Here is a 27,881-nt window from a genome sequence, read left to right on the forward strand (position 1 = left end):
AAGGAGCATCTTAGGGTCAGAGCTCCCAACAGAAGGGGGTAATTTAGACGCTCTCTACTAGCCTTACACTAGATCCGTCGACTTTACAACCAAATCAGCATACTATGTCCTCTTGCAGGAAAAAGAAATCAACATCATGAAAACTCCGCAGCAATGCATTCTTTGTAGTAATACCCTTGAATCTCTTTCTCACCTTTGTTTTGAATGTCCTTTCACTTTAGATGTGTCTGAATGTCTTCATGACACTGGTTTTTGGCCAAAACTTCCTCAAGAGGTCAATTTTTCTAGTCAGTTTTCTTTTCTTTATTGGATAGATAATTGTCATTCTAACCTTTCTTTAGAGGAGATCAAAAAGTTTTCTTTTGTGTGGTGGTATAGAAATAGAGTGATTTTCAATGATGAAGGTATTTCCCCTCTAGTTTCCAAATTAATAGTTTTTTTTTTTGCGCAGTGGTTTAAAGTAGACTGTGAGGTTGGTGGCTTATCCCTTGTTACATCTTCTTCTCCTTCTCTCAATAATAATCTCCCCCAACTTCTCGAGTGGGTACCAATCTCATTTACCCCCCCCCCCCTCTCAACTTTTGTAAGCTAATTTTGATGTTTCTAAACTTAGTAATGGCAATGTTTCCTTAGGCTTTGTGATTAGAAATAGTGATGGGGAAGTTCTTTTAGCTTGTGCTAAGTCTTTGGGTTCTCATATTTCTATTATTCAAGCCGAGGCTTGGGCTCTTCGTGGAGGTATTAAAGGAGCATCTTCCCTTAACATCTCTCATCTCATTATTGAAGGCAATTTAGGGGTCGTCAATTCTATGAAGAATTCTTAATTAGCGTATTCCGTGGGAGATTTCTAACATTATTAAAGATGCAGGTGTGGAGGCTCTTCGGTTCCAGGTACGCGAGTTTCGTCACTGCTTTTGCGAAGCTAAGAAGGTTGTTGATTTCATGGCTAGGAAGGCGCATGACTTCCCTGTTATATTGGTTTCCTCCGTATTGTATGGATTTCTCCCTTATCATCCCAAAGGATGTTTTAGGCTGGCCCCTCGGACTAGGGTGTTAGTCTAAGCTTGTTCTCCTTATTAAAAAAAAAAAGAAAAAGAAAATGTAATAATAAGTGCAACCAAGCGCAAGATAGAAAGTTTTTTTTTCTTTTTATTTACATAATTGTTATTACTTAATTCTCCCAACAACTCAATTGATTGATCATCCACCAACCTAAACAACAATAATTAATCAACCCACCTAACCTCCCTTTCTCAACCCACTCACCCCTCTTTCTCCTTAACTCAACCCATTCAAACCCCGTCTCTCTTCGGCGTTCGCTTCCACAACCAGCCAAACACCTCTCTCATCTCAACCAACAGACACCACCACCATCCCGACACCACCACACATACACCTCTCTAATGGGTGGTCCGAATTGTGGGTGGCTGGTGGGTTAATGGGTTGTTGGTGGATGAATTGTGTAAGCTATCTCTTTTATTTTAATTAAATTGTTGTTTTATCTCCATTATATAAGGGAAGGATGGAGGAAGATGGTGTCCTCATTTGGAAGATACCAAATTACCCCTAATGATCTAATGGAATGAAAAAAATTACAAAAGAAAACAATTTAAAAATCATTTCTCATTCGAACTTGTCATTCAAAACAAGTTAAAAATGGTAATGTCACATATTTTGATCAAAAAATTAAATGGATAAAATATCTTCACCTATTTTAATAAGAGAATATGGTATACATGACGTCCACATGAAAAGTCTGAAACACTCACTACCTTTGATACTCTTTAATTCAGTCACAAAAAATCAATATTAAAAATTACTCACAAACTTTATTAGTGTTTTATAGTGGCAAATTAATATATCTAAATTCATCTAACTAATAATCTTTGATATTTTAAGTATAATCATAGTTATAGTACGAATGGAATATATATAATAATTTTGTCAAATGCATCCCTTTAAAGTGGTCACTTTGTTAATTGTGGTCCTTTCATTTCAATATCTTCAATTGTAGCCTCAAATAAAGCAAACACTTTTAAGTTTAAGCCAAAAGTCATGAAGATAAGTTGAGTTTAGGCTGCAACTTAAAAGTGTTTGGTTGATTTGAGGCTGTAATTTGAAGAGAATGCAATCAAAGGGCAGTAATTAACAAATTAGCCACTTTAAAGAGTTGCATTTGACAAAAAAAATCTATAATAAAATAACAAGTTCTGAAATCAACGCACGCATTGCGTACATATAAAACTAGTCAAGAAGTGTGGTCTCCAACTTTCTCTTTCTACAAACATTGGTTTGTATGACACTTCTCTTGATTGCACTTATTTCATGTCTAGAAGTAATGTCACTCCTAATTTGAAGGCAAATTAATAAACTTTATGATGCTTTCGATTTCACTCAGACTATACATATATATTTGGAAATTTATTTTAAAGGTTTTTTTTGGCTATGCATGGTCAATTGGTGTAGATCTTTGCATTAGTAGTACTAGGACACTTTAATTATTCTTCATTGAAATTTTCCTTATATAACTATGTTATCATGTGTCTAAAAGAGGACGATAATCAAGTTAATGGATAAAAATAAATTGCACTTATCTCTTACTATAAGTCTAGCAAATCAAACGCAAGATTTTAGCACATAATTCTAATTAAATTAGTAGTTATCTTATCTCTATGGTTTAGTGGGTGCTAAAGTCAATATAACACTATACAAAACATGCACCAAAGAAAAGTGTGATTGTGGATTTACACTGTTTGGGAAATTGGGACTACAGTTCCCAAAGAAGAAGATGGATAGATAGATGTTAAAAAATGTTAAATAGATATTGCCTTTCAGGTGGATTTGGTTTGTTTTTTTCAACATTTTCTACCGCTAAAAGACGGCCTTCACAGAAATTATATTCTTATTTGAAAATTACAAATCCAAATTTTCATACTTCCTCTATTTCATAATACTCGCTACATTTTTAATTGTACGAAGAAGTTTCACATTACTTTTGGGATCCCTCCTTGCAAGGGGTGAGACTCGACCCCGTGACCTTTGGGATCGGATGTGATGCCAATACCATTAGGCTATCACCCGCTGCTCAGAAGTTTCACATTAATTGCTACACTTCCTCTTTGGACAATAAATTATCTCTATCTCTCTTCTTACATGGGTCCCTTTTCTTTTTACTTTCTACGTTTCTCTTGTTTAAAAATTACCTAAAAATTCGTGAATTGAAAAGTGTAGCAAGTAATATAAAACTGAGAAAATATATACTTCCTCCGTTCCATATATAATAAGTGAAACACTTCTTTCTTTTATGTGAGAACTATTTTAGATAAGTGTCTCGCTTATTATAAAACGGAAGAAGTATATATATATATATAATCAATTCGTATCTTAAAAAGCTAATAATGTCTCCTACCATATTGAAGTTTTGGGATTGGAGGAGGAATCTTTTAAAAATTTCTCCCCTCATTCCCTTCCAAAACTTTATTATATGTACATACCATAAAGTTAGCACCAAAACCCTACAAAATACTAATATGAGAGGCAAATAAAAGGGCACCGAAAAGCACACACACAATATCATGATGAAAGCAAGAAAATCACGTCCTTGTTGATTAGACTCCTCAACAACACACGCATACATTTTTAATTTTTACCCACACGCTCATTTCCCATCTAATATTATGATTCATTCATTCACCCTTTTTTTCCCATTCTTTTTTGGTATTACAAATCATAAGTCATAAGTCAACCTCACCTCATCATTTGGTCTTGCTTCTTCCGAGCACCACCTCATTTCCCACTTTCTTTTCCTCACCTTTATTATCATCAATCTTCTTTCATTCTCTTGTCCTTCTCTTTTCTAATTATTCTCTTTATTTAACTAGTACTCTAGTAGGGTGCATCTACTATTATTTACTATTAACTGGTCACTACTCATCATTAGTTTACCCGTATTTTTTTTTTTAGATGTCCCTTATTAGTTTATCACTTTCTTTTATTTCTATTTTTGAAATGAAACTACTAACTTTTCATCACACATACATTCAACTTTAATATAAAATAACAGTTTCTCTAAAACTCTGTACAAAAGAAAGAGATCGAATAATAAACTGATAAATAAAGACGGTAGGGAATATCATACATCATATATTATATATTATATATCATACATCACACATCATAGTAGTAGTATATCTCTATATAATTAGAGATTTAACCACGCACATCTGGCTTCTTAGGTAGCTAGCTTCATCATCCTCAAATCTGCAATAATCGTCGTCACTGTCATGGGTGGTAGCAGCATGAAGGTGCACCCCTTTGGACGTGGATTTTGGGATAATCATCAAACAACAGCTCATGACTCTCAAGCACTTACACTCGGTTGCAAGCGCTTTCGTCCGCTTGCTCCCAAGGTTGGTTCTAACAATAATGTGGTTAATAATACTACTACTTCTACAGGGCATCATAATAATAATGCTACGTTTGATCTCAAGAGCTTCATTAGACCTCACTGTGGTCCTCCGAAGATGGTTTCTCCTCCTGATCACAAGAAAGATTCAGCCTCTCATCAGGTGGGTGATGCATCATTTTTATATCTAGTCATACTGAATATATATTTCTGTCTGAATTTTAGTTTTAGTATAAAATTTTTAAAATCATATAGTATATATAGCTTAGTATAAAATTTATCGCCTTAAAAATGTATTGACTTTTTTTATAGCGAATTTCTTTTTCTGGTTTCCTTTGTTTTTATAAGACGAAAACGAGAAAACAACAAACTATCCAACAACAAAGATGTACTACTTAATTTATTTCAAATAATATAATGATCAAAGTTTGAAACCCTACGTACGTGACTTTCAACTTGGGTGATAAAAATGAATTACTTGCATACATTATATGATGTGTAGTTGGTATGTATATGGTAATAATGAGATGATGAACATGGCAGGCGGAAACCTTAAGCCATCCAGGAGGAACGAGATGGAACCCGACGCAAGAACAGATAGGGATCTTAGAGATGTTGTACAGAGGAGGAATGCGGACTCCAAATGCACAACAGATAGAACAAATAACGGAACAACTAAGCAAGTATGGCAAGATTGAAGGGAAGAATGTTTTCTACTGGTTTCAAAATCATAAAGCTCGTGAAAGACAAAAGCAAAAGCGCACTATCCTTGGCCTTAGTCATAATCCCAGGACTCCCACGGCTGCTACTGCTACTGCTACCGCTACTACTCAACTCAACGCCTCCACAACCTTAACTCTAGACACAAGGGTAGGTATCTTTATCTGTTTTGGGTGTTAATGAGCGACTACGTACAGTGATGTAGATGAGATTCGATCTCAAGTCTTGAATACGACTCTCATACTTTACCACCTAAGATAGATGACATCCACGCACTAATAGTCAGGTCTACTTGGATCATTCATCTTAATCAACGATAAAAAGTTGTGCTATATAATTTGTGTTTATTTGTTTAATATTGTCTACTTTTAGTGGTTGTTTGTAACAACTATGCATTACGGTCTTTATCCCAAGGTGGGGTTCACATCATTTTCTTCTAGATCACATTTATAATGTAGCTAGGAAAAATTACATTCTTGTTGTGAGAAATAGAGAGAGAAGTTATGCAAATATATCAGAGAGTATTGATTGCATTGATGTGAGAACTGATTCTTACATCGGTATATAGGCACAAAACTTACTGTTATTTGCATAAATCAACAAATACGGCGAGAAAAACCACCATGCATTGAATGCATGGCAGTGGAATTCATTGTGCTCAACAGTGGAATTGGTCATTCCACTGTTTTCACAACACTCCCCCTTGAATGTCCACTGATAACTCATAACAGATGTTGTCCATTTAGAATGCTGTTAGGAAAATTCCTGTGGGAAAAATCCATAACTAGGGAAAGGAGTAAACTATAATATACCTTATATGCTTAAAATTAACTGCCTCATTAAAAACCTTGTCAGGAAAAACCCAGTGGGATAAAAACCTGATCGAAGGAAAAAGAGTGCAGGCATATAATACCCCCTGAATCTAGCATATACATGAAGATGACGCATTCCAATTTTTCGGACTAATTCTTCAAATTTCTTCGCCGGAAGGGATTTGGTGAATAAATCTGCAAGATTCTCACATGATTGGATTTGTCGAATGTTGATCGTCCCTTCCTTTTGGAGGTCATGAGTGAAGAAGAGCTTTGGTGATAAATGTTTAGTTCTGTCTCCTTTGATGTACCCTTCGCTTACTTGGGTGATGCATGCAGTATTGTCTTCGTAGATGATAGTTGGATGTTGTTATTGTTTCCATCCCGCATTCTTCTTGGATATTCTTGATCATTGACCTTAGCCATACACATTCCCTTCCAGCTTCATAAAGAGCAATTAATTCATGATTTGATGATGTGGCCGTCAAAGTCTGCTTTGTGATTTCCAAGATATTGCAGTACCTCCATAAGTGAATACATATCCGGATTGAGACTTAGCCTTTTGTGGGTCTGAGAGGTAGCCAGCATCTGCATATCCAATGAGTGACGCATTGGGTCTTGACTGATAGAATAATCCGAGATCTTGTGTTCCTCGAAGATAACGTAATAAGTGTCTGACTCCATTCCAATGTCTCTTGGTTGGTGCATTGCTGTATCTAGCTAACAAGTTTACTGAAAAAGCTATGTCAGGTCGAGTATTGTTAGCCAAGTACATTAAAGCCCAATTGCACTTAGATATGGTACTTCAGGACCAAGAATCTCCTCGTTCTCTTCTCGTGGTCTGAATGGATCATCTTTCTCATTCAGGGAACGCACTACCATTGGAGAACTTATTGGGTGGGCTTTGTCCATGAAAAAACGTTTCAGGATTTTTTCTGTATAGTTTGATTGATGGACAAAAATCCCATTTCTTAGATGTTCCATTTGCAGGCCAAGGCAAAATTTTGTCTTCCCGAGATCTTTCATCTCAAATTCTTTCATCAAGTATTTTGCAGTCGCTTCAAGTTCTCTAGGAGTTCCGATAATGTTCAAATCATCGACATATACAGCAATGATCGCGAATCCTGATTTAGATCGCTTAATGAAAACACAGGGACTGATTTGATTATTTTTGAATCCTTCTTTCAATAGGTATTCACTAAGACGATTATACCACATTCTTCCAGATTGTTTTAACCCATAGAGTGATTTTCTCAATTTTATTGAGAACATCTCTTTGGGCATGCAATTTTCTGGTAGTTTTAGTCCTTCAGGAACTTTCATATAAATATCTGTGTCAAGTGAGCCATACAAATATGCGGTCACTACATCCATCAATCTCATTTGCAATCCTTTCGAAACTGATAAACTTACCAGAAATCTTAGTGTAGTTGCATCGACTACTGGAGAATATGTCTCATCATAATCAATCCCTGGCATTTGCGAGAAGCCTTGGGCTACTAATCTTGCCTTATATCTAGTAACCTCATTTTTCTCATTTCGTTTTCTCACGAATACCCATTTGTACCCAACTGGTTTTACACCTTTTGGTATTTGGGTTATTTGACCGAATACTTCACGTTTTTCAAGTGATCTCAATTCTGCTTGAATTGCCTCTTTCCATTTTGGCCAATCTTTTCTACGGCGACATTCATCAACTGTATTTGGCTCTACATCATTTTCATCGTATGTCATTTCAACCGCTATCGAGTAAGCAAAAATTTCATTCAAGACAACATCTTTTCGATTCCATTGTCTCTTTGTAGAAACATAATTAATTGAAGTTTCATTGTTGTCTATGCTTTCATGTTCCTTTTCTTCTGGAACACGTTTCTCTTCATTTTTGTTTTCATCATGCTCTGTTGGGAGATTTATATTAATTTCGTTCGTTGTCTCCCCTTGCCTTTTCATTTTTCTCGGTTTTAAATCTTTAGAACCGGGTGGTCTGCCACGTTTTCGACGTGCTATTGACTCATTTTCAATTGCCTTATTGCATTAGGAATTTCAATCCGTTCCGGAGCATTCGCAGCAGGTACATGTGACTTTGTCACTTTCTTAGAATCTGTGAATGCATCTGGCAATTGGTTTGCAATACTTTGCAGATGAACAATTTTCTTGACTTCTTGTTCACATGAATTTGTTCTCGGGTCCAGAAACGACATTTGCGATGCGTTCCATGTAATTTCCGATTTTATATTTTGTGGGTCCACTTTCTCTCCCCCTAAGGATGGGAATACCGACTCATTAAAATGACAGTCGGCAAATCGAGCCGTAAATAGATCACCAGTTGTTGGCTCTAAATATTTGATAATTGATGGAGATTCAAATCCAACATATATTCCCATCCTTCTTTGTGGACCCATTTTAGTACGTTGGGGCGGAGCAATAGGTACATGTACAGCGCACCCAAAAATTCTCAAATGTGAGATATTCGGTTCTCGACCAGATACTAATTGTAATGGTGAGAATTTGTGATAGGCTGTCGGCCTTAATCTTATCAATGTTGCCGCATGTAATATAGCATGACCCCAAGTAGTAGATGGCAATTTTGACCTCATTATTAATGGTCTTGCAATTAATTGTAGTCTTTTGATTAATGATTCAGCAAGACCATTTTGTGTATGTACATGAGGTACAGGGCTCAACAATAATCCCAATAGACATGCAATAGTCATTAAATGTTTGGGATGTAAATTCCCCAGCATTGTCTAATCTTATTTTCTTTATTGTATGATCTGGGAATTGAGTTCTTAATCGAATTATTTGAGCCAAAAGTTTTGCAAATGCAACATTTCTGCTTGACAGAAGGCTCACATGTGACCATCGAGTAGAGGCATCAATTAATACCATGAAATAACGAAATGGTCCACATGCAGGATGAATAGGCCCACAAATATCTCCTTGAATTCTTTCTAAAAACATTGGAGATTCAGTGGCAATCTTATTTATAGATGGCTGATTATCAATTTGCCAAGTGAGCATGCAGAGCATGTTAATTCATTTGACCGAGGAATTTTGACATTCTTTATAGAGTGTCCATTTGAGTTTTCAATGATTCTATGCATCATTCCTGTGCCAGGATGGCCTAATCGGTCATGCCATAGAGTAAATGATTCTATTATCTAACTTCTGGTTAGATATCATATTAATTTCAATCGGACGTATATCTATGCGATATAGTCCCGAGGAAATTGCTGGCAATTTTTCATAGATGTATTTCTTGCCGTTTTTCTCTGCCGTTAGGCATATGAATTCCTCTTTGTTCACCGTCATTGTTTCCAAATGGTAACCATTCTGACGTACATCTTTGAAACTTATGAGGTTCCTTCGAGATTTACTCGAATATAATGCGTCATTAATTATCAATTTTGTCCCATTTGGAAATATAATGCAAGCTTTTCCAGAGCCTTCAATTAGCTTGGCTGTCCCAGAAATTGTACTAACATTTGCTTGGAATATTGTAAGTTTTGAAAAATACTCTTTATTTTTCAATATGGTGTGTGTTGTCCCACTGTCCAGGAGACATTGTTCTTTAGTTCCAACTTCTGATGAATTCATATCTTCATAAATAATAAATACGATGATTAGTATAAGAAAAACGTATTTTTATTAATAATAAGGAACAAATACATGAAAGTGGATATTGAAGCAGTTGAAATAAACTAAGCACATTAATCGATTGTGATCTAAACAAACTTATTTTCAACTTCAGCATCATCCATAAAAAAATCTGAAACATCAAGGCTGGGCATGGATGTAGTGGCTTCATTAACAAAGTTTGCTTCAGCATTTTTTCCTTTGTTTTTTATTGAAGCTTGATATAGATCTACCAAATGTTTGGCAGTACGACATGTGCGGCCCCAGTGCCCAGTCATGCCACATCTATGGCAAGTATCATTTCCTTTATAGGACGTTTCTCTGATTTCCAGATGATTGTCCCCAATTTTTATCAGAATGTTTAAAATTATTATTTCTTGGGGAAAATCGGCCTCTTCCACGTCCACGCCCTCGGCCACGGTAATTACCACGTCCTCTCCCACGACCGTTGTAATTACCGCGTCCACCACTATGTATAGCATTTGCTTCTGGTGGATTAGAGCTTTCTATGCATTTATCTCATGAGTGGCTGAAGACCCCGTAGGTCTAAGATTATGATTTTTCAGCAAAAGATCATTATTTTGTTCAGCCACAAGTAGTACTGAGATTAGCTCAGAGTACTTTTTGAAAGCTCTGAACCTGTATTGTTCTGCCAATATGATATTAGAGGCGTGGAAAGTGGAGAGCGTTTTGTGAGAAATAGAGAGAGAAGTTATGCAAATATATCAGAGAGTATTGTATTGCATTGATGTGAAGAACTGATTTCTTACATCGGTATTTATAGGCACAAAACTTACTGTGTATTTGCATAAATCAACAAATACGGCGAGAAAAACCTACCATGCATTGAATGCATGGCAGTGGAATTCATTGTGCTCAACAGTGGAATTGGTCATTCCACTGTTTTCACAACAATTCTTAACTTTTCTAACATAAGTGCACAATGTTTAAACAGTATGTAATAGGCAAAATACAATTATTGAATCTCTTGCTGCGCACATGTCGTGGATTGGCTCCGATAGGAGTAGATGAGATAAATTTAGTAACTTAAGTTGGTCATTTTGTTTTCATGTAGTAACTACTTTTGGGCTTGTAAATGGTTTGAACTTTTATGGTCCTTCTTAAACTCCTAGATCAGCCTACTTTTCCACATTGTCTAAAAACTTAAGCCTTTTTTCCACAAATTGGTTAAAGTAGTCTCTATATAAAATTCGCACCCTATAATTAGGATTATTATTGTACATGTTTCAATCTAGTGTGCTATAATTCTAACGAGACTTAAATATGATAGTGAATTTCTCGAAACCCTTTTATTATGCCATAATGTCCATGCTAGTTACTATCTCACATTGGATAAAGTGGTATGGTTTTGAGATCGTTTATCTAATAGTCGCATGTTAATTACAGGTTGAATTCATTGATCAGGAGGAACAGATAAGTCCATACAAGAGGAAATTTAGAAACTGGACATTTAAAAGTTCAGAAGAGAAGCAGAAGAAGGATTACACTAATGAGGAAGACAAAACCTTGGAACTTTTTCCATTACACCCAGAAGGCAGATGAAATGATGGGGTTGGAGATTATGTAACTTACATATATCCATTTAATATTATAATATAATCCTCTCATCGATTAGTAGTACTAGCTAGATTTTATGAATTATGAATTATGAATTATCATGGAGACGAGCTTTCCTTTCTTCTTTTCCCATTTTCTCATAGGAAAAGAAGAAAGACAAGATGTCTTTGTTTGTAATAATACTTAGTTTTGCTTCTTAATTCCAGATTTTTCTGACTTTTAAGGCTCAAAGTGCCTTGCAACTGTCTTTTCTCTTTTTCTTACATCTTGCTCTTAGTGGTGGGGTGTCCTCCTGACTATTAACAAGTCTGAATATAAAGCTAATAGCTTTTGTTTAGGTCTTTTAGCTTCGAGCCAAAGGACACTCAAGTCCACGTCCCTATTAATGTTCATGTACAATGTACATAGCATTTTGTAGTATTTGAACCGCGCTTAATTAGCTCAAAGTCTAAATACAATTAACATCCACATATAGCAACTAATATTCAAAGAAAAATCTACAGTTCAGTTCATAAGATCGTGACTTGTGATGTGTTGTGCCACTTTTTATATAATAATTGTGACAATAATGATACGGTTTAACTTTAATGAAGGTGTCTTAACTGTCATGAGGATATGAGAGTAGGTAAGGTTGTGTTGTACCTTAAGGATGAGGGGCTGACTTGTGGTGGAGAGTAAATGGAGCTAGACTGAGTGTTGTGGAAGGTTTTACTTGGGATTCTTTTGTTAAGGGGGAAGTTTTACCCCGCATTTATGAGGAAACAGAAAGTCTAGGAGTTTATCAACCTTAGGATGGATAGTATGACCATCTCCAAGTACTATAGCAAGTTCATAGCACTGTCGGTGTTTGCACCTGAGTTAGTAGCTACTGAGGAGTTAAAGACTCAAAGGTTTGAGCAAGGTCTGACTGAGGAGATACAACTGGGGTTAGGAGGTTAGACTTTCTCATCACTAGATATTGTGTATGGAAGAGCCGCCATATTTATGGTCTTTAGTCAAGGCATGATAAGAAGAATTATGTAGTGGGAGAGAAAAGAAAGGATTTCAATACTACGGAAAATAAAGGAAACTTCAAGATTCAAGAGGAATAGAAATGGGATTAGAAATTTCCAAGGCAGAAATAATCAGGGCAACAATAAGGGTCAATATGAGAAAGTGTACCATTGTAAGAAGTGCAGTAATAACTACCCTGGTAGAGGTCGTAAAAGAGACCCAGTAACCTATAACTATTGCCAAAAGAAGGGCCATAGGGAGTATGAGTGCTTTGCCAAGCAAAAGAAGGAGCAGAATGGCAATGGGTGTGGTGACCAGGTTAGATTGGGGTTCAACCAGTCGGGAAACCAAGGTTCTAAGCCTGTAGGGTCACTAAACAACCGAGGGAATTTCAATAAGCTTGCTAGTGAGAACCTCAACCAGAATAAGGCTCCAGGTAAACTGCACGTGATGAATCGCAATGAAGCTGAAAGATCTGCCAATGTAGGATCTAGTACTTTTTCTATTAACTCCGTTGTTCTAGTTAAAACGTTGTTTGATTCAGGGGCGACTTATTCTTTCTGTCGTCCTCTCTCCTTAAGAGTATGGGGTTAGTAGATTTTGAAGTAATTGACTTGCCTATTAGTATAACTACTGGGGAGATCATAAGGTGTACCAAATTGTTTAAGAATTTGCCTATGAAGATAGGAGACTGTGTATTTCCTTCAGATTTAGAGTTCAATTTGGGAGACCTAAATGTTATTCTTGGGGATGAACTGCCTAAGTTTCTACAAGGCCAAGATAGACTGTGAAGTTCAGATTGTAGTTTTGAGAAACCCTTTGTAAAAATTGACCTCCGATGGACGTTTTGGAAGCTTAAGAATTTTGGAGTTATTTCTGCAATGCAAGTGAGGAAATGGATGAAGAAGGGGTGTGAGCCATATTTCTTTAGTGTGCAGGATGTCAGTAAAGAAATTGGGGTAAATATTAAGGATGTTCTAATTGTGAATGAGTTTATGGGTGTATTTTCGAGTGAGATTTCGGATATGCCACTTGCTAGAGTTGTTGAATTCACCATAGACTTAGTTCCTGGAACTGCACCTATATCAAAAGGACCTTATAGAATGGCACCACCTGAGATGAGTGAGTTGAAGATGCAATTGCAGGAGTTGCTGGATAACGGCTATATTAGTCATAGTGTATCACCTTGGGGAGCTCCTGTATTGTTTGTGAAGAAGAAGGATGGGAGTATGAGGTTATGTATTGACTATAGGAAACTGAATAATGTAACCATAAAAAACAAGTATCATCATTTGCCTAGAATAGATGACCTATTCGACCAATTAAATGGAGCGAGTGTGTTCTCGAAGATCGATTTACACCCCGGTAATTCTCTCTTTTCAGAAACATCTTTTCAATATAAAATATAGAGAATTATCAAAGCATTATCGCCCGTGTGATAACGTATCAGCTTATTCAGAATTTTACAGCGGAAAACATATAACTAAACTTCATACTTTAATATAATAAATAAATAAGTAAATAAGTATTTAAAACCAAACTCTATAAACGTCTACTCAAATCAAACTTATTATAATATATTCCTACTAATGCAATAAATATAATAATAGATTACACAAGCTCTCCATTTCTAGATTCTCAATGATGCAACATCTGCGAACTTGTAAATGTCAATGCTGTAAAGAATCTGCTCACCAAAATGGACATCACAGGATAAATAAGGCAAAGTCATGATCAACAATCACAAACAAAGCACTTAATCAGCAAAGCTTAGTACTACATAGTATTACATAAACATTCCTAACATGATACTAATAAATAATATGCAAGGATAAATAATAATATAACAATATAATATTCTGCAGATAACTTTTACTGAACTAAACTTTAAACATCTTTTTATTACTTTAATGGAATAGTTATTGGACTTGAGTTGTCTTATCTAAACTTGCCTTCACCTAGGAAGACGAAATACGGGCGCGAATCTGTATTCCATAATGACCTGCCATATCGAGGAACCTTTGAAAAATAGGAATGGAATCCATTTTCCAGAAAAAGCCATGGGCTACCACCATGTACTCCAACTCTTGATTGCCCAACGCTAGACGTGCACGAGTCTAAAGTTTGTTAATATCCAAGTTACACTTTACGTGATTTACAATTTATTACTTGTCATGACACACACAAGTAATACAGAAATATCAAATCAAACATTCACAATTGAACTTCTTTTTATCTTAGAATTTAATAAGTGATCACACAACTTACAATCCAAGATTACTTTATTTAATTTCAATCTTTCTTATTTTGTTGAACCTAGCCAACAATCAATCTTACCTTTCAAAAACTTATCAACTTACCAAATAAGGCCCACAGTCTTCATAAAGTAGTGAAAATAATATCATAAGGGAACACATGATTCAACATGATTCAATCTCAATAATATATTAATTCCTCCATGTGAATTAATAACTAAAGTTCCCATCCACATGCTTGCATCAACAATTTCATACAAACATGATAATCTTTAACTCATAATCAAATCTCTATATCAACATGTTCCTATATACATGATACTACAACTTTTCCTTCTTAAATCATGGTATTATATCACATAGCATATATGTATGTACGTACCTTGTGTAAACAAACTGATAGGCCACCTTTAATCACTTTAAAAGTCACTTATTGAATAATCTCCGCCTAAAACAACCAATATAAATCAAAGTCAATATTCTAAATAAAATCCAGCATCTTAAAATACTTTAAATCCTCTTTAAAAATATTTAAAAGTTGTTTTTACCATTAAAACTTCAATTACTTATCTTATCTAGTATAGTACTACTATACTAGTAATTAAAATCCATAAAACTCCATTATTAAAGCCCTTTCTAAAATTCCAGCAACTTATAAAATTATAAACTCTCTTTAAACATACTTAAACATGCTAAATTTATAATTTAAATCAATCTCATAGTTTATAACATGGTATTATGATTTTTCAATATTTAACACCCTAAAAATCCATGCTTTGATAATTAAAACTCAATCTAAAAATAATAATCAAATCTGAAATTTTATTCTTTTAATACATAATATATATAAATCAAGATTAATCATTAAAACAGTAATTTAAAGTTAATAATCATGATAAGTATTAAAATAAAGCATAAAGATGAGCTTTAATGGAAACTTGAAGAAGAAGAAAAGAAATTAACCAACAATTCAAAGAACCAAGAAGAGGAAGAGGCACCGAAAACAAGGAGGACACGCTGCAGCAGTGGCGCACAAAGGGAATGGAGGTGTGGTGACGTTTCTTGTCGAAGAAGAAACATTACTTGAAGAAGAAGAAAGAAAACTTGAGAGAGAACAGAAGAATCAGGTGAAAGAGGAGAAGTAATGGGGGCCGACTGGTATGCTGGAGGAGAGAGAAAATAAATCTTTGTGTTGTAAAATAATTGGGTCCAATGTATTTATAAAGAGGCTTTTCCTTTTGGACTTAGAAAAAGGAGATTGGGTTCAAATAGAGTTTGATGATGAATAGGATTAATGAATTAGATCTCCTAACATCAATATAAATCCTTTTCCTATACTTAGAATTTTGGATTTCTCAAGCTCATTAAAATTTCTTTTCCAAATCAAATTAGTATTTCAAATATTTTTCAAAGCATGTCTAAATAAAATATTTTTAACTTCCTTAAATCCGTAAAATAATTCTTTCGACTTTCAAAATAGTCAACCTTCTTTAAATAAATAAATTATGTCTAAATATAAATATATAAATACTAAAATATATTTATAAAATCCATAAATGTACGGGGGATTACATTCAGGGTATCACTAGTTGAGGGTAGCTGATAAGGATGTACCTAAGACTGCATTTAGGACGCGTTATGATCATCATGAGTTCACTAATGTCGTTTGGGTTAGCTAATGCTCCTGCCATATTTATGGATTTGATTAATAGGATTTTCCATGAGTTCTTAGACAAGTTCGTGGTGGCACTAATAGAAAAGGGACGATTTGCGTCGCCCCATTTGCGTTGCATGAAAGGCAAAACAACGCAAAAACATAATTTGCGTCGCATGCTATGAAGAGTGCGACGCAAAACATCATTGCATAATAAGCACCAGATACGAACTATATGCGTCGTACCCTATTGATGTGCGATGCATATAGCTCATGTGCGTCGGACCCTTAGGCCCATCTGACGCACATCGCTGCATCCAAGCGACAAAATTTGAAGCCTATATGCGTCGCACTTAAATATTGTGCGTTGCAAAAGGCTAATTTGCGTCAGACCCCTTGGCCCATCTGACGCAGATCAGCCTAAAAGCCTAACTCACTTTTTAAAACCCTAGCACCTTCTAACTCTTGTGTCTCTCTCTCACCCTCAAACCCTAAAAATATACGAGCAGCGTCTCTCTCTCACCCTCTCACTCTCAAATCCTCAAACCCTAAAAGCACCAAAGCTGCGTCTCTCTCTCACCCTCAAAACCCTCTCTCTCTCTCTCTCTCTCTCTCTCTCTCTCTCTCTCTCTCCCTCTCCCTCTTTCTCTCCTCCTCAGGCGAACATCGAATAACGAACAACATTCTAGAACAACGAACAACGAAATTATTTGTTTGATATGCCACCGCCATGGATGAATTCTCCGACTTTGATATGAACGAACACTCTTTCTCTCTCACTTTGACAAGTTTGGTTTTTTTTTTTTCAATTTTTCAATCTGATTTTATAGTTTCGTAGTCTACAATTTTCTGTTTTCAGATCTACAATTTCGTTTTTTCATTTTTTTATTTTTTATATCTAATTTACTGTTTTATTTTTGGCATTTTAATTTTCTGTCTTCGAGTTTTATGCATCTGAAAATTATGTCCTTCTATTTTTTTTACTTTTTATACCTGATTTTTTATTTACTTTTTTTTGGCATTTATCCTAGTCTAGGATTTTCTTTTTAATTCTCTGAAATTCTTACTTTCATTTGCAGATCTGTTTTTGGTTCTTCTCGAAGTCTTCTTCGTTGGAAATTGAAGGAAATTGAAGTTAGGTGCTTTTTGTGTCGACTTCGCACATGTCTCTCTCCTCTAGATCTTCCTGGTTTCGCTTCTTCCATAATCAATTTCGCTTTTTTGTGTTGATTTTTATTCCATGTTCATTGAGCTTTTTAATTTTGCGCTGTAAATTCCCCCTTTCGTTGTTGTTTTCAGTTTTAGGAATTTTGTTGGTTTTGTTTTGTGTTCGAGTTGTAAATTATGGAATTTTGTTGGTTTATTGTTTTGTGTTAGCTTCTTCACTAATTCGAGAATCGTTTTTTAATCGCTTCCTATGCTGATATGTAACCGCTTTTTGAGGGCGTTTTTGTTTTTCCTCGAATGCAGTACTAAAGCATTCATGCTTTAGTACTGTTTTTTTTTGTTTTCACAAATCATTATTTGCGTCGCATGCTTGGCCATGTGCGACGCAAATGCTCTTCATCTGCATCGCACCTTGCCAATAATCCGACGCAGATGGGTTCTGATGGGTGCTGCTTGCAGATCATGTGTGTCGGGCGTTGCTTAGTGTCTGACGCACATAGACTATAATATGCGTCGTATCCTAATCTGACGCAGATCGTGTCTTTATCATTTGCGTCGAGACCTGTGTCGTCGGACCGATGTCCGACGCAAATGGTACTCCAAGGTCCGACGCAAATCGTTATTTCTTTACTAGTGTGGTATTCATTGATGATATTCTGATATATTCGAGGAATGAAGTAGAGCATGATGAGCACTTGAGGATTATATTGGAGAAGCTTAGGAAGAATCAATTGTATGTCAAGTTCTCTAAGTGTGAGTTCCTGATATGTCATAATTATATACAGTTTTTAGATGCATTTTGATTGCATTTAAAACTCCTTTTAGAGCATTTAGGTGCATAATGGCATGAATTACGTAAGTTGTGCTCTACTACTCCCCGTTTGCGTGTTTCGATGATCTTCATATTATTTTGATGCAAATTGATTATGATTATCTAAGATCGAGCCTATTAATCATTGAAGATGAAGATAGCTTGCACAAGGATCACAATGCATCCGTTCGGGATGATTTCGAGTTAGAATGAAGCAAAGAGCTAGTGAAAGAAAAGCCAAAACTGACACTTGTTCACTATTTTGATCATTCTTTTGATATAAAATTGATAATCAAGAAATTCCAGTTGTGTTGGAAACTAGACTTCAAGGGTTTCCAATAATAGGTCACACACCCGAATCAAACTTCTGGTTTGAGAGATACTACCTTTGCAGTTTTCCCGCACGGTCTACCGGGCGAGATGAAATTTTCACCTTAATGCAAGGCATGTTAGCCCGGTCAACCGGGCGAGAAAGGAGCCAAAATCTCTTGCTCGCTCGATCGGGTGGGTTCGCCCGGTTGAACGGGCGGATTTTCCTTTTTGTCGTAGAGGTTGAAGCACCGTCGCTCAACCGGGCGGATTTCGCCCAGTCGACCGGGCCGTTTTCTGGAACGGTTATTTTTGCCTTTTTTAGTCGGTTTTGTAAAAAGTATAAATAGGTTTTTAGTATTTTCGATTAGACTATTTTACTTTCTACGTTTTTAGGGCTAAATACTTAGTTTTTCTCTCTCTAGATTGGTATGAACTTTTACCTTAGAAGATTATAGAGATCGTTGATTTCGTTTCCATTATTCCTTAATCATTCGGTATTCATCTTTACTCTACTTAATTTAATGAATTCTTTTACTTTTATCATGTTTATTGAGTTTATTATTATCATGAGCGAGTAGTCTATTTGTAGGGCTTAGAGAGGGAAGCCATGTTTATACCTTTTCTTTATTGTGGTTTGATGTTCTTCGATATTTGGATTGAATTAGAATAATTCATGTTGATTTTGTTATGCATGTTTAATTCATGTAATTTTTGCGCATATCATGAGTTATGTTTAGCTAATAAGAATTAGAATCGAAAGATCGTATTCATTAGAGGAGGCCTATTACACTAGGTAGGTTTGATTATGTTGAGCGACTGTCATATCATATGTTAATCTAAGAGTTGTTAATGCCTGACCAAGGATTAGTGAAATACTCTATTTATTCGAACTTCAATCCAAATATTGTTGAACTATATTGTAGTGATTAGATTGGTATAAGCATGGTGGACCGATCAATTACCCTAGGTTTTTAATTATTTGATAAACCTACATCATTTTGTGTTCTAGTTTATTCTAGTTTAGTTATTAATTCTTCAATTAATTTTCTCTCTTGAAGTAGTTAAATAATTGACCATAAATCTGTAGAACTCCTCTCTTTGTGGATCGACCCGTATTTGCCAATTTCTGCTAAACAGACACTGTGCACTTGCGGTATATTTTAAATCCCATCCGTTCCATTTGGAGAAGGTAGCATTTTTGGGTCACTATGTGTCAAAGGAAGGAGTCTCTATAGATCCTGCCAAGATTCAAGCTGTGAGTAAGTGGCCAACTCCAAAGAATGTGTCAGACATTAGAATTTTCCTAGATCTAGCTGGCTATTATAGGAGATAAGTGAGAGATTTCTTGAAGATAGTGAGGCCAAGGATCAATTTGATGAAGAAAGAGTCAAAGTGGAGTGAAAAATGTGAAGAAGCCTTTCAGACTTTAAAGGAACGTTTAACCTTCGCACCTGTTTTGACCCTGCCTGGAAAAAATGAGGAATTTGAGGTGAAGAATGGTTTGGGATGTGTGTTACAGCAGAATGGGAAGGTAATCATGTATGCGTCGCGTCAATTGAAACCTTATGAGGCTAATTACCTTACCCACAACCTAGAGTTAGCCACTATAGTGTTTGCATTGATGATTGGGAGACATTACCTTTACGGGATAACCTGTAAGATATTTACCGACATAAGAGTTTGAAGTACGTTTTCACCCCGAAAGACCTTAATATGAGATAGAGAAGATGGTTGGAGTTGATTAAGAACTATGACTTAGACATCCAATATAATGAGGGGAAAGCAAATGTAATTGTTGATGCCTTGAGTAAGAAGTCGAGCCATAGTGTGAGTGCCTCTTCTTTCTTCTTCTCTCTACCTTTTCAGTTGTTCAACTTTTAATTATAGTAGAATTAAAAGTAACTCAAAAGAAGTCAAGTATATTCATAAAAATTAACTCAATTTATAAATTCATCTCACTTAAAATAGCACACTCATTATTGGACACTCATTATTTTATCATCCTTATATATTGTGATTAACTAAAAAAGAATGAGTTTCCTATAAGTATGGTATTTATTACACAACACCATGGTTACAATTATACTTACCTCATTTATTTTATGAGGTATTGAAAATCCTCCCTTTTTAAGAGTCAAGAGTCCTCTCTCGCCAATCTTGTCGAGGCCATTTTTGGTGTAGACAACTTAACCTTGATGTTTGATTCTCACATCCTACTCGAAAACTTGCTTTGATAGTTAATATTTCTACACTGAAGCTATGTTTAGTTCACCTTAAATTTTCTAATCTGAATTTATTTGATCTGATCTGAACTTATTTTTTCTGATCTGATCTGAACTTATTTTTTCTGATCAGATCTCAAAAACCACACCGAAAAATGGGAATAGGTTTCATCTTGCAAAAAAATTTAAGTTTGTGGTTTTTTTCGCAAAAAATGCTTTTAAAAGGTATTTTCTCGCAAAATTGAACATTTAAAAGATTTTTTTTTGACAAATTTTTCTACTTCCTCCATTTCAATTTAGTTGTGACACTTTCTATTTTAGAAAATTTCGATTTAGTTGTGACACTTTCATTTTAGGTAATAACATCTCTCTATCTCTCCTATCACATGGGACATTTTCTTTTTCTTTTTCTTTTTCTATCTCTCTCCTCTCCAAAAATTGCCTAAAAGTCCGTAATTTTAAAAGTGTCACAATTAAATTGAAACGAATGAAGTATGTTGGAGTTCAGGCTTGGAAAAGCCTTGGCTCATTTTGTTGTTTGTCCCACATTGCTTGTGGGAGGGAATCTCTTCATGTTTATATATTTCCTCCCTCCTTCCATCTATTGAGTTGGTTTCTAGAGATACTTTTGTGGTTGGATGATATGTTTGGTTTGGGCCTTGGGCCTTGGGGAATAAACTTAACTTAACTAAAGTTTTGGACCTGGGAGCTACGCGTGTGTGGCTGTTGAAATTCTGTAACGTTTTACCGTTACAGTATTCATGGCAATCCCTAATTATCCGCCCATTGATTTCTGTCTTGATTTTTGTCCGTTTTTGGCTTGATTTTTCCCTATAAAATTAGTGCCTTCTGTTCAGTCAAATATACACAAATACAATCTCTCTCTTCTTCCTTCTCTTCTCTTCTCTCTTCCTGGGTTTTCGTGCTTATCTCCAAAGCTCAGTTTGCTAGTGGTGGCATTCTTAGCTACTGTGTTAACCTTGGGGAGCATTCCGACCACGTTCGATAACCATCAGTGGCGGGCCGTAATTGCTTTCAAGTCCGTGGTCTCCTATCACGACAGAGTTCTGAAAGCTCTTTTTCTGCCTTTGCGAATCTTTTATTCGAACAAAGTATATGATTACATATAACCCAATAGTATATGGATGAAGATAAGTACATTGTGCATCTTTGATTCTTTTCTAGTCAGTATTTAGTGTATTAATCTAGGTAACATATACAGTACAATAAAACAATGTTTTCTGATAGTCACAAAGTCAAACTACCCATAAATTTATCATAAACGCATGGCCGTCAGAAAGTTGTGATTCCACCACTACGTTAGTTCTCGTTTAAGCATAACCGAGTTGTCTTTTGCTTCATAATAGCCACATTAATGCCTTCCATAATTTTTTTTTAATATAACAGATTAGAATCAACAGCAAAGCGATACAAAGTCGTGGCTTATATAGAAGCAACTATAATGTGTATATATATATAAAATATTATCATCCAAGAATTCTGCCGGCGACCGTCTGCCTGAGAATCTACTTTATCAATTTGCCGGCAACCTCTGTTAGCTGTCTAGGATAGCATACCCAAAAGTTTTGCTTATCATAAAGATAGAATGTCTATTTGAAATTCAAGTTCACTACAGGGTAGAGATGTCAACGGGTATGATCTTAGACCAAATTCTCTAGAATTCAGATCCATACTTGTCTTCCATGCATGGATCCAGTCATCCAGATCCGACCCAAATCGCTGGGTAATAAATGAAGATCAATATTCCATATCCAATAGATTCAATGGATCTGGGTCCAAAACGGATCCAAATTTTTTTCTACAAACGACCATAATTTTCACAATAATTAAAGATTTTAAAGAACAAAACAATGCAATTTAGCATTTTATTTTTTGATGTTGAAGTAAACAAATATTCAACCTTAATATAACAAATCCAAACATAAATAACATTAAAAGTTTAACATTGAGTTTTATTGTTTTTGAGAGGGAATACTCCCTTGTTTATATATTCACTCCCTTCTTATTCTTTGAGTTGGTACTTGAGATGCTTTTATGGTTGAGTATCATGGACTCATGGTTAGACTTGGGCTTGCTAACACACGCGCGCACGTTGCCCGATCTTAGCCAGGGCCATGGGCGCCTTGGGGAATAAACTAACGGTTTAAACACACACAAAAAGTATAATGTCTTTCAAGGGTTAAGTGTCGATTGCCACCATTGTCTGGCCATAATTGCTTTCAAGTCACTGGTCTCCTACCACCGTACGGCCTTGAAATTAGTTTCTTCCTCGCTATTGCAATTGTCAGTTTCTAACAAGTTTTACCCTTTTGATTATATATTTTAAAATAACTATCCAAACAGATAACGGATCCGTATCTGGGTAATAATTTAGCACCCAGTCCATATCTGTTAATAAAAACTAGGATCCTATCCGTATTCGTCGGGTCCAAAAAAAATTCATATCGCTAAAAACGGATCAGCATCCAAGGATTCGGGTAGGGTCCATTATCCACTGACATCCCTACTTCGGGGTAGTTCAACTGCAAGTTTCGCTCAAGTGAGTGATCGAGTTCACCAGTTGATTCCACGAAATTTCCATAGTGCTCCTAGTACATCTAAAACTAATTGCTTCCACACACATTATTATGCAAATTTTATATTTAAATATATTTCTAAAAATGGTATAAATCTTGGAATAAATTCCAAAATCACGCATTCAATCGGTATAATTAATGTTTAGATGCATTTTAATATTTTTATTTTTTGTTACTTTATCTAACGTCCAGAAGCGCTTGTTAGTTTTTGCTTTTTATATTTTGCTTATTTAAAGTATGTAACAAATATATATATAATTACCTTAAAAACACATAATTTTACATGCTCTTATCATTAATCATCCAAGAAATTGCATTGCTAACATGATTATATGTTCATACTATCTGAATTATTAGAGCCGGACCTAGCTATATTTTAAAGTTGTTAGCCCAAACTTACAACATCGCCATTCCCATTTCCTGCAAACCCTCCAACGGCCCCAATAAGTCTCGACCCCACTCCTACCAAACAACGAGTTAAGCGAATAAGAAGGATCCCAAGTTTGCACTTTTTCACCATTTGGGACCTATCCTTTTTTTGTGCACCATTTGGGACCTGGGTTAAGGAATCCGGTAAGTTAACCAGACTTTAACCCACCGGAGGTATAATAATAATAATAAAAAAAATAAAAGCATTAAATATTCAGTAAAATCCAAAAAAGTAACCGTTGCTTCATTCAATGCATAAATACATGGGTTCCATGGAACATGGAACAAATGAACCAGTTTTCTTCATCCAAAAAAATCAAAAACACCATGTTAATTCTTCCCAAAAAAACTGTATAACCTATAACCAAAAAAAAACTCCATTGCAGCATCTTTGAATTAGTATTGGCAATCCTGCAGTGAAGAAGATGAATCACAGTCAAGTATTATGCCACTGTGCTAAGGTTGCCAAAAAAAAGGGTGTCAAAAACCCTCAGAAATCCATTCATGAGGTTTTATATTTGTGAGAATTTTAGAACAAAACCCTCTGTTGTAGTTAGTGCATTTCATAACTAAAATCAAACAAACCCTAAGTGTTCATCATAATTTTTAGCAGATAAACATGCAAAACAAAATAAAACCACCACACAAAGTATAATCCGAACAAAAAAACAACAAACATGAACAAAAACAAATTTCAGAATTTTGAATTTCCAAACCTACAAGAACCAAAACCCTCCAACTGACCCAAAAAAAAAATGAATTTTGCTAAAAAAGACAAAAATAATAGAGTTTAGATGATTACCACAAAGATATAAGCAAGAAAAATCAGAAAATTTTGGAGATGAAGCTTCTTCTACTAAGCCCTTGTTTTCGCCTTTGAGAGAAAGATGAAGGAGAGTTCTGAAAGAAACAGGGGAATGGAGTGTAGTGGAGTGGAAGATAGAATGGCGCCAAGTACAGGTAAAAGATTTCTTTAGCGTTTTTTTTCTCTCTCAACTGACATAATTTTTTTTGGGAAAAACAACAAATGATAGCTTTTTGGGGGTTTTAATTGTCAACTGGCCCCACAAGTTAACCAAGGTTAACTTTATGCTCATAATCCCGTTTTGGGTCCCAAACGGTGCAAAAAAAAAGAACAGGTCCCAAACGGTGAAAAATTGCAAACATTGGGTCCTTCTTATTCGCTTAACTCACCAAACAACATTGAAATTTTGTTTCCACCAAAATTTGAACATTGGTCTCTCATGTGAGATATAAGAAGTCATACCATTGAAAGGGTCTTTGGTTTGTTTTTTTTACTTAATAAAAATGAATCAAGGAGATAGAGAGAAGGAGCATAAATACATACAAAGACACGGAGAATTTCAAATTTGTGTATTATTAATATATTATTAATTTAATAGAAAATTAGTTAGAATGGTACGAACTATTACTTAAGTATATCGAGCAATACAATATTCGGCAGGGCTATACATTGCATACTCTTTTAACTAGAAGGGCAACGCGTTACATAAAATTCGTCGGAGGTAAGAGATTCCGCATAAACCTTATTCACAAACTTTTGTATGTGGCCAGCCACACCATTAGTTGATGGTGTGCCTACTTCACATATAAGATAGTTATTAGGGGTTACGACGATGGTCAAAATGGGGTTACCATTATATATGGGGGTTACTCTAATGAAAAATGGGGTTACTCTTATTAACAATCAAGTAGAATTACTCTTTAGATAGCCAAAATAAAATAATAGGGTTACTTGAAAAACAAATGAGGTTACTTTTTTTTAATTGGTTGATTTTAGGTATATATTGAATTGAGGCTATGTTTATAGACATAATAAAATTACCTTATAACCATATGAGATTATATATATGAATAAATAAATGCTACTTCAATAAATATATAAATGTAGCTATATCAATGTATCATATATTATTGTGTGGCTGGCCACATACAAAACTTGCTTAACCTTATAAGAGTTTTATGTTTTATTATGTCTTTTCCTTTTTCCTTTTCTCTTTTTCTTTTTTCTTTTTTTTTACCACCCTATCTAAAACCTGGCGTGCCTTCACTCTCCTTTATCTTTCTTTAGTGAACTAGAACTCCTTGTTGTCTCTGATTAGGAGGGAATTTCAATTCATACTTTCTTTGTCCCAAAATACAATTCGTCTTGTGTGGATCCGGTTCACATTAAAAATAGTGTGGATCAGGCATGGACATATGCCCCACTACAAACTAGTCACTCACGCTTTCCAAAATCCGCACGATGTTCTCTCTCTTCAATAAGATTCTCTCGCCCTAAAATTTTAACAATTACTGTTGTGAAACATACACTATATCATTTAAAATACACTATATCATGTCAAAATACACTATCATGTCAAACACTATAACGATCAATTATGATAATTTTGTGTAATATACAAATAAACTACACTATAACATTTCAAAATACACTATATTATGTCAAAACACACTATATCATGCAACACTATCATGTCAAAAAACACAGCAAAATACTATCATGTCAAAATACACTATATCATTTCAAAATACACTATATCATGTCAATGTACACTATAACATGCAACACTATCATGCCAAAAAAACTCAGCAAAACACTATGATTTTAAAATACACTATCATTTTAAAATACACTATATTATTTCAAAATACACTATATAAACTATCAGGAGAGAGAAGTTATCAGAGGAGAGAGAAAAGAGCGGAAGACTGAACGCGGCAAAAACGGAAAGTTGTAATCATTAAAACTCACGTGAGATGAATAAGGTGTACACCAAGCTAGTCTGTACCGAATTCATATTAGTTTTTTTTACCCAACATAATCTTCTCATTTCCTTTTTAGATATCCTAAAAAGATATTCCCATTTTCGATGATTATATATATATCTATGTAAATTTCTACGCCCATATTTAATTTTCATTCACGATAAAGATAAAGTAACATTTGTACCCATATTTAAGCCATGTTTGGTAAATGGGTTTTTTCATTAGCTTTTGACTTTTCAATTTGATCAAACATTAAAAAAAAGTGTTTGGTTATTGGCTTTTTGGTTGATTGAAAAGCTGGCTTTTAAGCCAAAATGAAAAAAAAGTGTTTGGATTGCTTTTTGGCTTATTGTTCCACAAACTCTATAATAAAAAGCCAACAACCATAATTAATTTTGCCAAACACTTTTGCAAACAATTGGCTTAAACAACTAATTTAAAAAAGCCAATACATACAACCAATGCTTCCAACCAGTCAAACAAGCCAACTAAACCAGCCAAAAGCCCACTACCAGCAGCCGATTGCCAAACAACCCCTTAATTCTCATTCAAGATAAACTGACATTTGTTCCCATATTTGATTTATTTTCCATTTTCTTTTTTGAATCAACAACTTCCAACAAATCCCTCATTTATTCATCATGTTATTCCAAGTATCAATTTTTTTATTTTGTTACAAAAAATCAAAATTTTCTAAATCTCTATTATATAAGCCAAGGGAGGAGGTGTGGTGTCCTCTTTTGAAGTGACTAAAATACCCTTAATTATCTAATTAATGGAATGAAAAAAATTACAAAAGCAAATCATTTAAAATTCTCATTCCAACTTGCCATTTAAAACAAGTTTAAAATGGTATATGCATCAAATACTTCAATCAAAAATTAAATGGACAAAATATTTATACCTTATAAAAAAAAGATGGCATACATAATGTGCACATGAAAAGTCTGAACATTCACTACCTTTGATACTCTTTAATTCAGTTAAACCAACTCATTATTTTTGTTCTTTCTGTTCAATATTCATTCACAATAAATTAATGTTAACAATCACTCACAACCTTTTTTTTATTTTTACATTAGCAAATTAATATATCTAAATTCATCTAACTGTTGAATTTTTCACATTTAAGTTTAATCATAAATAAAGTACAAATGGAGTATCTAATAGAATAACAAATTTTGAAATTAATGCATGCATCGCGTGCATATGAAGGCTAGTAGTTTCTTGTTCAATGCACATCTAAAATAACAAATCCACTTCCTTAATTGTCGTTAAAAATGAGACAAGGAACGTATTTTTGAGACTAAAGGAGTAATAAAATAATCAAGATTTTAAGGTTCAGGTAGAATCTTCTACCTTCAACACAGTTGATATTGTAAGATATCGCCTACTTTTAGTTCAAAATTAGGCACGGTCCAAGCCCAATATTAAGAAGAGAACATGCCACCTTTTTTAATATAGTGACTAGTTTAATCTATTTAGGGACCAGTTTAATTT

The 27,881-nt window shown here is 34.8% G+C and overlaps 1 protein-coding gene across 2 annotated transcripts; it reads left to right on the forward strand.

Moving 5' to 3' along the window:
- Positions 1-4,091: 4,091 nt before the first annotated feature.
- On the forward strand, positions 4,092-11,414 carry LOC104902590 (WUSCHEL-related homeobox 4). 2 transcript variants are annotated; one of them, XM_010690422.3, is made up of 4 exons: positions 4,092-4,409; positions 4,491-4,568; positions 4,949-5,275; positions 10,981-11,414. In XM_010690422.3, exons 1-4 carry the CDS (start codon positions 4,284-4,286, stop codon positions 11,134-11,136), a joined length of 687 nt encoding a protein of 228 aa, XP_010688724.1. In that variant the 5' UTR covers positions 4,092-4,283; the 3' UTR covers positions 11,137-11,414. The 2 variants fall into 2 exon arrangements, with proteins under 2 accessions (XP_010688724.1, XP_010688717.1); XM_010690415.4 differs by having other exon boundaries at positions 4,098-4,568.
- Positions 11,415-27,881: the final 16,467 nt, after the last annotated feature.

Source organism: Beta vulgaris, chromosome 1 (genome assembly GCF_026745355.1).
Source record: "Beta vulgaris subsp. vulgaris cultivar EL10 chromosome 1, EL10.2, whole genome shotgun sequence".
Classification (NCBI taxonomy): domain Eukaryota; kingdom Viridiplantae; phylum Streptophyta; class Magnoliopsida; order Caryophyllales; family Amaranthaceae; genus Beta; species Beta vulgaris.